Raw genomic sequence first — 14,115 nt, 5'->3', positions numbered from 1 at the left:
CAACTCCGTGCAATTGAGAACGAGTTGCATCAACCCCAAGTGTCGAAAACAGTCACAGTCAGGTTCCAGTCGTTTGTGTAACTTGACAACAAATGTAATCACAATTTCGAATGGATGAGAGCTTTCTTTTCACACAGTGACAAGTTCTGTGTTAATTCCAGCCTATACAGAGGAACAGAAACAGACATGCGGAGCTAGAAACACATCATCACAACAACGAGAAAAAGGAAACCGAGCCAATACCACAGTCAGTCACTTTCTGTTTCACAGACACAAAACAAATCTCCCACAGTCAGACTGACAGGAACAGAATCACTGTCCACTTTACATTTCGTTGCAGATCCTGACAGATCCACATGGGATCTCACATTAACCAATTGGAGAGACTCAATGTTTGGGAATGACTCTGTGTACACTACCCAATCAGGAACCAGGCTTCCCCCATCCCTCATTAGCATTGATGACGTCTTCAGTCTATAAAAAGGGAGCTCCGAGCCCACTTTCCCATATTCTGTGACTGACAGTGAGCGGTACTATGGCTGATGAGAAGAAATCACAGCAAACCTCCAAGAAGGGCGCGAAGAAAATCATCAAGAAGGCGCCAACGAAGGGCGGTAAGAGGAGGAAAAGGACCAGGAAAGAAAGTTACTCCATCTACATCTACAAAGTGATGAAGCAGGTTCACCCCGACACCGGCATCTCCTCCAAGGCCATGAGCATCATGAACTCGTTCGTCAACGATATTTTCGAGCGTATCGCGGGGGAGGCTTCCCGCCTGGCCCATTACAACAAGCGCAGCACCATCAGCTCCCGGGAGATCCAGACCGCCGTGCGGCTGCTGCTGCCCGGGGAGCTGGCCAAGCACGCCGTGTCGGAGGGCACAAAGGCGGTGACCAAGTACACAAGCTCCAAGTGAAGGACCGCACTGAAACACATACACATCCACAACCCAAAGGCTCTTTTAAGAGCCACCCACAACATCCCTGAGACAGCTGAACTGTTTCTTTAAGAGTTGTTTGTTCTAGCTTGCATGTGATTCTTCATAAGCCGTTTTATCTTGTTGTGTCATATGTTTTTGTGTTGATATGTGGTTTGCAAATTATTCGGGAGTGGGGTGGAGAGAGCAAATCAAGCGCCAGTGAGTCATTTTTCATCTTGCTTGTTCACTCCTGGCGGACAAATGACCACATCTTACCGTCCCGCGATTGGTGCATTTTACCTTCTGATTTACTTTACATTTCCAGTGCGCGGGTTTGATCCGATTTTTCGGAATGTAAAATAAAGCTTTCTGCTGTCGGTGAGAGACTTTCTAAGCGAAACGAGAGAACTCCAACACAGCGACCGGGCTGAACCGTGGAGCTTTTGCTGAATCTGATCGAGAGCGATAAGGGAGGACAGCTTTAAAATATCGTCTTAAAAAACGTGCTTGACTTCGATGCTGAGCCGGAAGAATGTTGTGTGCTGCTTTATCAGCATATCGGGGTGGTACTGAAATTTGAAAAGAAAAGACAGGTTGCAGACTGCAGTGTTTGGCCTGTTTTGTTCCAGCTCCTTCTCAAGCTTTAGAACATAACCCACTCTCGAGATCAGAAATGGATAGATACAGGTTCCTGAAGAAGGGCTAATGCCCGAAACGTCGATTCTCCTGTTCCTTGGATGCTGCCTGACCTGCTGCGCTTTTCCAGCAACATATTTTTCAGCTCTGATCTCCAACATCTGCAGTCCTCACTTTCTGCTAATGGACAGAGACTGTTCGGCAACTGAGGGAGAGTAAGACCGTGTGAAGTACACATGTGTATTCGTGTTTTTTTAACTTCATTTTTCAGGTTCTCCTTTGTTTTTAAATTGGCGGGCTTTTCAAATTGTAAAAAAGCTGTTGATGATTTGGCGCCGGTACTTTCCTCCCTCCTCCCCGTGCCGTCTCCGGATTGGGGAATGAGGCAGATATCTGATTGGGAATTGGAACAACATTAGTGGATGATGACCGATCCGAAATGGCCGCCCCACCATTCCTCCCGAAGGTATAAGAGACCGCAATGTGAGGGGAATTACAGCATTCTCTATAAAAGTGCTTGTGAGATTTTGACCATGTCTGGAAGAGGAAAGGTCTCGCCAAGGCGAAGTCTCGGCCGTCCCGGGCTGGCCTGCAGTTCCCGGTGGGCCGTGTTCACAGGCTCCTGAGAAAGGGTAACTATGCTGAGCGTGTGGGTGCCGGAGCGCCGGTCTATCTGGCTGCGGTGCTGGAGTATCTGACGGCTGAAATCCTGGAGCTGGCCGGCAACGCGGCCCGGGACAACAAGAAGACCCGCATCATCCCCAGGCACCTCCAGCTGGCCGTGCGCAACGACGAGGAGCTCAACAAGCTGCTGGGAGGGGTGACCATCGCTCAGGGCGGGGTGCTGCCTAATATCCAGGCCGTGCTGCTGCCCAAGAAAACCGCCGCTGCTGGATCTGCTAAAAAGTGAGGATAGTGTTCTTGAATCTGACAACCCAAAGGCTCTTTTAAGAGCCACTCACAGTATCTGTGAAAGGAGCTGAGCTCTCTGTCGGATTATTATTATTGGATACTGTTACTGTCTGTGGGAGCAGAGGAAGTTTATATCAGTCCCGATCGGGTTTGGCATCACATTTCCTTTAACTGCATCAGTGAGAGCTGAATCCTCCCACTGTCTCTGCAACATATACCTCTACAATTTGTTATCTGCTCGGTTCATACCCACTCTTATTTTCCCCCAGCCTCTGGAGAGAGAGCGTGTTCAACAGTAGTCAGTCATTTTTCAGCTGTAAAAGGAGGGAATGTGGTAAAGTGAGATTGTGTGAAGTTTAGTTTCGCAATACAAAAAACAATCAACGTGTACGTACTCATGCATTCTCCTCTGTATAATCTCCTGCTCTTTTATACGTGATGGCGGGCATTTTCAAATTTGAAAATAAGCCGTTGATCTCTTGGCGCCATTTTTTCCTTTGCTCTCCTGCCTCCACCTCACCGCAAGCCATGTTATCGCAAAGGGAGTCAATGAGGAGATGGGGATTTTCCTGAAATATCGAACCCAATACCAAAATTTGATGTGAAAAATCACTGTTCTAATTACTATATTTCCGCAATCCCTGAATTAAGATCTCATCAGTTGCAAATTCACTGCCGCTGCCTTCCGTTTTTGTTTCTAACTAACTTCCGATAGAAATACAGTACTAATGTCTCCTATTGCTTCGTGCTCTCTCTGGATGAGCAACCGAACTTGTATCCGCCGTGAATCAATCGAAAGCCCGCCGATTGAAACATCTTAAAAGCTAAAACAGTGTACAGAGATAAAATTACAGAACCACACTTTATCAATACATTTTTATTTCATCCAGATTATTACTGGGAAATATAAATACTTTAATGTGTAAAAATGGCTGGGTTCCGCAATAAATAAAAACAAAACATTATTCAAGGCACGGACAGCCAAGTACACATTGATATCAGTACTGAGGTGGACAGGTATTTACGAGAAAGAGGACCGAAGGTTACAAGAATACGTTTGAGAAAAATCAGCCATGATCGAATGGCAGAACAAGCTGGATGGGTAGAATGGCCTAATGCTGCTCCTACATCTACATGTTACAAGTTATGATGCGATTCTTTACATGGAATAACTAGGTTGCACAACAATAGAGGAGAAAGTGAGGACTGCAGATGCTGGAGATCAGAGCTGAAAATGTGTTGCTGGAAAAGCGCAGCATCCAATGAACAAGAGAATCAACGTTTCGGGCATAAGCCCTTCTTCAGGAATCAGAGTCTCGATTGGCCGAACAGCCTCTTATCGACACTGTAGGGATACTTACAATGTCAAAATCATTGGCTACGGTAAACAGCAACAAAGTGAACCGTCCACTCCTAATGTTCTCTGCCGTACCGCAGAACACGGTATTAGTACATTTTCGAGGGGAAATAATTGTAAAAGTCGCGATAAACGCGAAATAACCGGCTACAGTAGCAATCTCCTCGTTGTGTGCGTTTTCATCGTCCTTAGGTCTCGGCTCTCTATCGGAAAGTTTGGGTGGCTCTGAAAAGAGCCTTTGGGTTCGCTGGAAAAGGGTCGCTTTATGCTCAGCCGCCGAATCCATAGAGAGTGCGGCCCTGACGTTTCAGAGCGTACACCACATCCATGGCGGTGACCGTCTTGCGCTTGGCGTGCTCAGTGTAGGTGACCGCATCCCGGATCACATTCTCCAGGAAAACCTTCAGCACCCCGCGGGTCTCCTCGTAGATCAAGCCCGAGATGCGCTTCACCCCGCCACGGCGAGCCAGGCGCCGGATGGCTGGTTTGGTGATGCCCTGGATGTTATCACGGAGCACTTTGCGGTGCCGCTTCGCTCCGCCTTTTCCCAGGCCTTTGCCTCCTTTGCCTCTTCCAGACATCACGCTTCTTCACTCCAACCGCTGCCGAATGAGAGCCAAGCTGCCACCCCTTCCTTTTTTATACAGCCCGGCCCGACCTGACTGAGAAAGAGCTGACAGAGAGTGAGAGGCGGGGCCGGAGAGGAAACTGAGTGTCAGACAGAGCAGGGAAATGGCTTTGATCATCCAGCTCCGCCTCCAGCTCACTCCAGCACCAACTGTATCTGGGACTGAACCTTTTCTCCCCAAAAGCTGAGGAGCGCATGCGTGAGGCCCTCCCCCAGCGCTGCCATTGAGGAGCATTTACTCAGTGAGTACAAGAGGTTTGTTTGAATCAGACCGCAATGAAGGAGCAGGCTCCTTCCAGCAGCACATCGGGATGGGAGCCTGGGACACAGAGGGGGCTCCGAGACCGGGATTGATTCGGGGTGAGTTCAGGGAGAACCGGGGGCTGTTTGTAAGAGGCCGAGCGGAGCAGGAACTGGTCCCGGAACTTGGAGTGAGCGGGCTGGGGGGGAAGAGAGAGGTCTTTCTCGGGCTGTGTGTGGGCCTGCTGAGGGAGGCAGAGCGGGAAGACGCGGCTGTGGGACATTTTTGTGGTTTATAATTCTCTGAACATTATTGAAATTTCATTGTTTCCCGCTGTTTGTTGAAATTGTGTAGTCAATAGCGGAATCGGAGACCGACTGTAGGACTGTGATACGCCTGTAAAAAGACATACACTGAGGTCTTGGTAAAAACATTAGCTATAGCGCCGTTTTTCCTCCCTCCAACAGGTAGTGACTTGGGAGTTGGATATTGAACTGTGTTAGTATCCCGGTGGTGAGTCGTCCCATTCATGGAGCGGGGCAGTTGTTGCTCAGTTTCTAGATCTCACTCAATTGGTATCGAATCACATGAAAAACAAACACAATCCCCAGACAAGGAGTAGCTCAGTGAAATAATGCAATCAGATCAATTGTTCTGTTTAACTTGCTGGGTTTAAAGAAAAAAAACATACATCCTAATGAATATGCAACGAATGTGACGTTGATCAGTTCAATATTGCCAGAATCACTTCATGTTGATTTATAGGTGGTGTCTCTCTGTCTTCCTTCAGACAAATACGTGAAGGACTAAGACACTGTAATACTTCCTCAGTTCAAAGCGAAGTGTAACCAGCTGCCTCGAGCAAACAGCAGCTACACCAGTTTTAAGATAGATCCTCATCCTTATCCAAAATAGGAAGAGCATTAAATTCTTAATTTAGTAAGAGCATTTTCAAAGTTACAATGAAGATAAACAAATAGATCACACTGTTACATAGTTTCAACAACCATCTATGAGGTAGCTGCTAAGTAGAGAGGTGGAAGGAAACTGTGGTAACTCCTATCCTGCTGGTGAGAAAAGAGTCATCGAATCATAGAGGTGTACAGCATCAAAACAGACCTTTTGTTTCAACTGATCCTAACCTAATCCAGTCCCACTTGCCAGCACTTGGCCCATATCCCTCTAAACCATTCCTATTTATATACCCATCCAGATCTCTACTAACTTATCCATGCCCCTCATGTTTTTATGAACCTCCATAAAAGGTCCCTCTCCAGAGAAAACAGCTCCAGCCTATTCTGCCTCTCCCTCTAGCTCAAATCCTCAGTCCGAATGAAGCACATTTACATGGAGTTTGTCTGTGACTGAGAAGTACAGAATTACTCCTTTACTGAATAGTTGACACATACAGAAGTGATAATTCAATAATGTGAATTCCAAACAATCTCTGCAAAAGTCTGAGTTTTCCTCACTCCCAAATGACCTGCTAGTGGTAGCTGATGCACTACTCACAACACCAGCTTTCTGTAACCCACAGGCAAAACAACTTGATAAACTTCTGCCCATTTCTCATTAGCCTGAATATGTATGGTCTCCAGTTCCTCATTAAGACAATATTTTTAAAGATAATAACATGCAGGGATATATCTGATTTATTTTCTTTGTATGCCTTTTGATACAATTGCTTTAAATTTTCATCTTTCTGCTGTAACTCAGTTAATTTATCTGAGCTAAAGATGTCTGCTTTGTCATCTATCTGTTCCCCATTGGTCTCAACCATCAGGTCCAACAGGGTCTCTGCTAAGTTCACTTCAACGTTCTTATCTGTACTCTTTGATCTCTCCTGTTTCAACTGGTGACTTTGTCACCACACAGTCATGACAAATCCCAGGATACATGTCCAGCAATAATTCAGTTGCCTGAGTTTCCATTGGCTATTCAACCATAGTAGGCAGCACCCCTACAGGTGAATCAACAATATCATTATCAAGTACAAATTGTATTCCTGGAGCTGAGAGTTTGTCCAATACTCCTCTGAAAACTTCTTCACTCTTCACTGGACACTCTAACCTCACTTCTCACAATTAAGCATTTCTTGTGTCAACAAGAATTCCCGTTACTAGTACCTTTTCTGGCAATAGTCCTTCAGAGGTGCATATCCCAATCTATGATACTGAAAGATGAGGAGAGGATCTTTGTATCTCTTAATATTGCAACCACTTTACCTTATCCTCCTGGCCTATGCAAGTAAACTTTACCTTCAGAGGTGGATGGTTTAAGAAGATCTGGCACCTCCGACCAGCTTGTACATTCTGGTGCAGCTTTCTAGCCTCCTCTGAGCTTTCTATTACCACTCCAACAAAATTCACTGCCTTATCCTGTTTCCTACATCTGGCTTTCCAATGCTTTTCCTGACTCACCAACACTGATTTAATATGGCCTACTTTATTGCAGGGAAAACACCAGAGCTTTTTAACTTCTTTCCCCTTCAAGAGTTTCCTTTTTATCCTGTGGTAAGTCATCCTTACGATCTTCACCGAGATCTATCGTTTCCTTTCCATGTGAGGATTTCTCTTATCTTCAATTTCTATCCCTCATGGATTGAAATTGGTTTTGGAAGCCAAACTTTGATTTATTGACCAACTCATAACCATCAGCCATTTCAGCTGCCAATCTTATTGTTTGAACTCTCTGCTCTTCCACATGAGCTTTCACTACTACAGGAAGTGAATCTTTGAACTCCTGTCTAAGTGCCAATTTCTAAAGTTCAAGCCCCCTCTCTTCCTTTCCTTCCTATCCTTTTCTCTCTCTTCTCCATTTAATCATAATTCAAATGGTTTCATTTCAGTGGCCCTTTGCTTGTCTTTTGCCTCTACCTCAAGTTGCTTCATTTTACATTGAAGGTTAGCCATGTCTGAAGATTCTAATGGTGTTTCCAACAAATTTAATGCTGAGCTACTCTATAATTACCTCTCCTTTCCTCATGGAAGGACACAGACTCAACCCCAGCTTGTCAGCTATTTCCAGCAGTTTACCCTTAATCACCTTTTGTAAAAGCCCCAGAATCATTCTTCCACCCCCACAAAACTCTTGATGACTAAAAGAGCCATTGCTATCCTAAGCACCATTTAAACCAACTGAATTCAAAACCCGGAACAAAAGACACTAACACCTACCACTCGCTGCCTTCGAGTCCAACAACCCTAATCCCAAATCGAAACTTCACAACAAATCCTGCAAACTTTGCTAGTTGTTTTAAACAGGTGTAACTCGGATATTCCAGGAGTGATGTAGCTGGTCAAACCACGTAGTTTTAAACATAACAGAACTGATTTACAAGATTACTAAATGAAACAAGGAGAACAGAACACTAAATAACCTATCTGAAAATCCAACAGATTATAGCAATTTAACTATGGGATACAGGGTAATGTAGTGAATTGGATGCAAAGTTGGCTTAGTAACAGGGAACAAATGGTAATGGTTGATGGCTGCTCTTGTGAATGGAAAGTTGTTTCAAGTGGTGCTCTGCATGGCTCAGTGTTGGGACCTCTGCTGTTTGTTTTATACATTAAGGATTTGGACTTGAATGTGGTGGATAAACTTGTGAAATTTGCAGGTGACACAAAAATTGATCATGTGTGGAGGATAGCTGTAGGCTCCAAAACAATCATATATCGTTTGGAGGAGTGGGGACAAAAGTGACAGATGGAGTTCAGCTCTGATAAGTGTGAGGGTATGTATTTTGGGAAGTCAAATAGTAAATGGGAATAGACAATAAATGGGAATATAGCGAGAGATCTTGGTGTGCAAGTACACAGGTCCCTAAAGGTAGATGGGGTTGTAAAGAAGGCACGTGGAATGCTGTCCTTCATTGGCAGAGGGATGAAATACAAAAGTAGTGATATAACAATGAAACCGTATAAGGCACTGGTGAAGCTACAACTGGAGTATTGTGTGCAGTCAGGTCCCCACATCACAGGAAGGACGTCATTGCTCTGGAGAGAGTGCAGAGGAGATTTATGAGAATGTTGCCAGGGCTGGTGAATTGTAACTATTGGGAGAGATTGGAGAGGTTGGGGTTGTATTCCTTGGAACAGAGGTACCATGATAAGGAATACTAAATAGTGAGCTACTAATGAAGGAGCAGAACGCCAAAAGCTAGTACTTCCAAATAAACCTGTTGAACTATAACCTGGTGTTGTGTGATTTTTTTCTCTAAGTAGTGAGAGGGAGAAATTAGAGGAACCTGTTTCCTTTGGCAGAGAGTTCAAACACCAGGGATCATTGATTCAAACTAAGCGGCTGTAGAATTAGATGATATGTGAGGAAAAATGTGTTTTATGCAGAGAGTGGTGGGTATCTGGAATTTGCTGCCTGATTTGGTGGTCATGATTCCAAAAGAGGAGAGACTTAACAAACAATTCGGGACTTTTTCAATATATAATTTCGGTTACATCACATTGGAGACTTTTGCTATAAATTCTGTCTTCAATCTAACTCTCCACAATCACCTGATGAAGAAGCAGTGCTCCAAAAGCTAGTGCCTCCAAATAAACCTGTTGGAATATAACCTGGTGTTGAGTGATTTTTAACTTTGATTTGGTGGTGCATACAGAGACCCTAAACTCTTTTAAACAAAAATCCACGGAATTGCACCTCAAGTTCTGTAATTTACAAGGCTATGGGCTGTGGGAGGAGAAAGGGCATCTTTGGGTTGATATGGACGAGATGGGCTGAATAGCGCTCTCTGTGCTGTATTATTTTTATGATTCGACAGCTATCAATCGGACCCTGCCAGTCTCTGTTCTGTGAATATGTAAACATATTGACCATATAATGTATGTTACAGTTTAATAACTACATTATCACATTCACAACTGACAGGTATAGACCAATAACTAAACTCACATATCCACATACCCACTTGCATCCGGTAGTCCCATTCACAGAGCTGTATGGATGTTGTTTAGTTTCTGGATCTCACTCAATTGGTCTTAGAATTTTAAGAAAAACTGGACAAGGAGCAGCTCAGGGCAGGAGTGGAATCAGACCCGTGGTTCTGTTTAATTTGCTGGCTTTGAATAAAAAATCATAATGATCATTAACTGAATGTTACATTGATGTTGCCAATCACAACTGATGTTGATTTACAGGAGGTATCTCTTCTGTCTTCCTCCAGGCAAGTACTCAAAGGACCAAGACAATGTAATATTCCCTCGGTACAGAGCCAAGTGTGACCAGCTGCTTCGAACAAATAGCAGGTATGTTACTGCTGTCAGAGCGAAGAACATCCTTTCCACAGTCAGAGTGGATTGAATCAGAGACAAATTGAACTCCATTTCCAGACATGTTCAAAGTCAAACACCACCGATGAAATGGAAGTTTCTATCTATTTAATCTATATTCTAAATGCATTCTACCCAGTTTCAATCAACTTGAATGAATCCTCATCCGAAATATACACTGCATTAAATCTGAACATCGATCAGTACAGCACAGGAAAGGGTCCTTCAGCCCATGAAGTTGTGCCGAACATGATGCCAAATGAAATTAATCCCTTCTGCCTGTCCTTGGTCCATAACCCTCCAGTTCTTGCATATTCATTTGTTTACCTAAAAGTCCTTATCGTATCTGCATCTCCACCCCTTGAAGTGCGTTCCACGCCTACCACTCTCTATGTTTAAAAGAAACTGCTCCATATGTGTTCTTTGAACTTTCTCCATCTCACATTATATGCACGCCTCTTAGTTTTCAACATTTTAACTAATGGAAAAAGACTATGAGCATCAACCTTAACCATGCATCTCAATTTTAGAGACTTCTAGATATGAGTCCACCACATTGGACAAACAGGCAGAAAACTAGCCACTAGGATACATGTACATCAACTAGCCACGAAAAGACATGACCCAATCTCACTAGTATCCTTACATACAGATGAGGAAGGACACAACTTTGACTGCGACAACATATCCGTCCTAGGACAAGCCAAACAGAGACATGAATGAGAATTCGTAGAAGCATGGCATTCCAACTGGAAATCCATCAACAAACACATTGACTTGGATCCCATTTACCACCCCCTGAGAAAAAGAACTGGAAATGACATCACCACAGGAAACTACAGAAACGTGACTCAGGAATGGACAGGACTGACAGTTTAATGTTCCAGGATACAAATGCTACAAGAAGGACAGAAAGGCAGGCAAGAGAGGAGGGGGAGTGGCATTTTTGATAAGGGATAGCATTACAGCTGTACTTAGGGAGGATATTCCTGGAAATACATCCGGGGAAGTTATTTGGGTGGAACTGAGAAATTAGAAAGGGATGATAACGTTATTGTATTGTATTATAGAGCCCCTAATAGTCAGAGGGAAATTGAGAAACAAATTTGTAAGGAGATCTCAGTTATCTGTAAGAATAATAGGATGGTTATGGTAGGGGATTTTAACTTTCCAAAGATAGACTGGGACTGCCATAGTGCTAAGGGTTTAGATGGAGAGGAATTTAAGTGTACGCAAAAAAAAACAATTCTGATTCAGTATGTGGATGTACCTCCTGGAAAAGGTGCAAAACTTGACTTACTCTTGGGAAATAAGGCAGGACAGGTGACTCAGGTGTCAATGGGGGAGCAAGTTGGGGCCAGTAACCATAACTCCATTAGTTTTAAAGTAGTGACGGAAAAGGATAGATCTAAAAGTTGAAGTTCTAAATTGGAGGAAAGCAAATTTTGATGATATTAGGCAAGAACTTCCGAAAGCTGACTGGGGGCAGATGTTTGCAGGTAAACGGATGGCTGGTAAATGGGAAGCCTTCAGAAATGAGATAATGAGAGTCCAGAAAAAGTATATTCCTGTTCAGGTGAAAGGGAAGGCCAGTAGGTATAAGGAATGTTGGATGTCTAAAGAAATTGAGAGTTTGGTTAAGAAAAAGAGGGAAGCATATGTCACTACCTTAGCCAACCTCCTAGTCTTCCGGCACCTCATCTGTGACTATCAATGTTCAAATATCTCAGCAAGAGGCCTAGCAATCACTTCCCGAGCTTCCCACAGAATTCTAGGGTACACCTGATCAGGTCCTGGGGATTTCTCCTCTTTTATGCGTTTCATGTCATCCAGCACTTCCTCCTCTCTAAGATGGACATTTTTAAAGATGTCATCATCTATTTCCCTACATTGGATACCTTCCATGTCCTTTTCCATCGTAAATACTGATGCAAAATACTCGTTTAGTATCTCCCCCATCTCCTGCAGTTCCACACAAAGGCCACCTTGCTGATCTTTGAGGGGCCCTATTCTCTCACTAGTAACCCTTTTTTGTCCTTAATGTATTTGTAAAAACCCTTTGGATTCGCCTTAATTCTATTTGCCAAAGCTACCTCATGTCCCCTTTTTGCCCTCCTGATTTCTCTCTCAAGTATATTTCTACTTCCTTTATACTCTCCTAAGGATTCTCTCGATCTATCCTGTCTATAACTTACATATGCTTCCTTCCTTTTCTTAACCAAACCCTCAATTTCTTTAGTCATCCAGCATTCCCTATACCTACCAGCCTTTCCTTTCACCCTGACAGGAATATACTTTCTCTGGATTCTCATTATCTCATTTCTGAAGGCTTCCTATTTTCCAGCTGTCCTTTTACCTGCGAACATCTGCACCTAATCAGCTTTTGTAAGTTCTTGCCTAATACCATCAAAATTGGCCTTCCTCACTAGTGATGTTTAAAAGTGGCTGGGTTTTCGAGGGTTAAGGTAGACTTGAGAAAATCTCCCACTTTCACTGAACCAGAAATGTTATGAAAGTTTACATACTGTATCCTTTACCAGCGTTTCTTATTTTTGAGATGGTGAAAACTGAGTACACCAAACTCCTATCCGTTTTGGAGTCATCTATAGTCAAGAAACAATAAGCAAAGGGAACCAAAAGGTAAGAGATCAGAATGTTAAACCAGCAGCAAACAAGGCCTCAAACTTAAATACGGAGCGACAATTAAGGTCACAGCCCCAACCCAGCATGAATATAAGCCTAAGCTCTTAGCTATATATATCGACCGTTTCAAAGCAGTTCACAAACCAGGTGGCTCAATAACATCGAATGTGTATTTTGCATCAACATTCACTACAAAGTTTGTGCCTACCCTCCCAGAACAATCAACATAGAGAAGGTGGAGGGCCCAGGGTAATTTACAATTTATTTTGTTACTATTACTCACTCATGTCACATGGGCATCACCCGCTGGGCCCAGCATTTATTGCCCAACTCATCCCTAGTTGCCCCTTGAGAAGATAGGGATGAGTTGCTTTCTTGAACTGCTGCAGTCCATGTGCTGTAGATAGGCACACATTGCCCTGAGGGAGGGAATACCAGGATTTTGATCCAATGACCCTGAAAGAACAGTGTTATATTTCCATGTCAGGACACTGAGTGGCCGGAAGGGGAACTTGTAGATGGTGGGTGTTCCCATGTATCTGCTGCCCTTGTCCTTCTAGATGGAAGTGATTGTGCTTTTGAAGGTGCTGCCTGAGGATCTTTGGTGTATTTCTGCAGTACATCTTGTAGATGGTACACACTGCTGCTACTGAGCATGGGTAGTCGAGGGAGTGGATGCTTGTGGATGTTGTTCCAACCAAGTGGAGTTGCTTTGTCCCTCGATGATGTCAAGCTTCTCAAGTGTTGTTGGAGCTGCAACTATTCAGGCAAAGTGGGAGCATTCCATCTCACTTCTGACTTGAGACTGAAGTAGTTGGAATGGCTCAATCAGGGAAGATTTATATATATATCTTCCCTGATTGAACCAGATTATATATATATATATATATATATATATATATCCCTGTAAGGAATAAAATAATGAAATCATGACGAATCAATATTGTTCTGTCTTCCTCAGATGGATCCCAGGGTCTACCCTACAAATTCCAAGTTGACTCATACCCATCGCACACAGCCTCCCTCAGATATATGGAAAGCCTTTGATTTTCCACCCTTTAATAATAATTCTCAGAGTACACGCCCTTGTTTGAGAATCTCAAGGTTTGTAAACAAAACGAATAGTTTCCATCGTGTGCCCGTGTTCTTTACTGAACAGTACACGGCCCCAGCAAAAATAAAGGATCAAAAGAAAAGATGGAAAGGTGTCTTACAGTAAACAGTCAGTCCCCAGGTGGCAAATAATATCTGCCCCTGCTGAGTTTCTCCAACAATTTCTGTGTTTACTTTTATTTCTGTCATTCATTGCCTGAAGAAAGCTAATGGAATGCTGGCCTTTATATTGAGAGACCTGGTGTACAAGAATGCAGTAGGGATGCTGTAGTTATACAAAAGCCCTGGTTAGATCCCACTTAGTGCAGATCTCGGCACCACACCAGAGGGAGGATCCAAAATCCCTCACCGCTGGTATCATTCTCATAAATCTCCTTC

At 43.6% G+C, this 14,115-nt stretch overlaps 2 protein-coding genes, 1 long non-coding RNA gene and 1 pseudogene across 3 annotated transcripts; 3 read left to right on the top strand and 1 right to left on the bottom strand.

The window, feature by feature from the left end:
• The first annotated feature begins 460 nt into the window (after positions 1-460).
• On the top strand, positions 461-982 carry LOC140470971 (histone H2B type 1-O-like; annotated as a pseudogene).
• A 198-nt stretch (positions 983-1,180) lies between these two features.
• Positions 1,181-2,520, top strand: LOC140470596 (histone H2A-like). The gene is made up of 2 exons (XM_072566649.1): positions 1,181-1,273; positions 2,100-2,520. The coding sequence occupies exons 1-2, from the start codon at positions 1,181-1,183 to the stop codon at positions 2,463-2,465; spliced, it is 459 nt and encodes a 152-aa protein (XP_072422750.1). The 3' UTR covers positions 2,466-2,520.
• A 928-nt stretch (positions 2,521-3,448) lies between these two features.
• LOC140470922 (histone H4) lies at positions 3,449-4,415 on the bottom strand. Its single transcript, XM_072566858.1, has one exon. It carries the CDS (start codon positions 4,403-4,405, stop codon positions 4,094-4,096), a length of 312 nt encoding a protein of 103 aa, XP_072422959.1. The 5' UTR covers positions 4,406-4,415; the 3' UTR covers positions 3,449-4,093.
• Positions 4,416-4,741: 326 nt separating this feature from the next.
• On the top strand, positions 4,742-13,596 carry LOC140470777 (uncharacterized). Its single transcript, XR_011956687.1, has 3 exons — positions 4,742-4,812; positions 9,876-9,957; positions 13,586-13,596. It is a non-coding gene; the product is annotated as an uncharacterized lncRNA (long non-coding RNA).
• The last annotated feature ends 519 nt before the right edge of the window (positions 13,597-14,115 follow it).

The sequence above is a fragment of the Chiloscyllium punctatum genome, chromosome 52, assembly GCF_047496795.1.
Source record: "Chiloscyllium punctatum isolate Juve2018m chromosome 52, sChiPun1.3, whole genome shotgun sequence".
Classification (NCBI taxonomy): Eukaryota; Metazoa; Chordata; class Chondrichthyes; order Orectolobiformes; family Hemiscylliidae; genus Chiloscyllium; species Chiloscyllium punctatum.
Note: the sequence above shows the minus strand (reverse complement) of the source record. Positions and strands in the feature narration are given on the sequence as shown.

What these genes read in the sequence shown, in the direction of transcription:
- LOC140470922 (XM_072566858.1), bottom strand. Translation starts at nt 4,405, where the DNA reads ATGTCTGGAAGAGGCAAAGGAGGCAAAGGCCTGGGAAAAGGCGGAGCG.
- LOC140470596 (XM_072566649.1), top strand. Translation starts at nt 1,181, where the DNA reads ATGACCACATCTTACCGTCCCGCGATTGGTGCATTTTACCTTCTGATT. An exon ending in TTGATCCGATTTTTCGGAAT is followed by an intron (nt 1,274 to 2,099) that starts GTAAAATAAAGC and finishes CATGTCTGGAAG; the next exon opens with AGGAAAGGTCTCGCCAAGGC.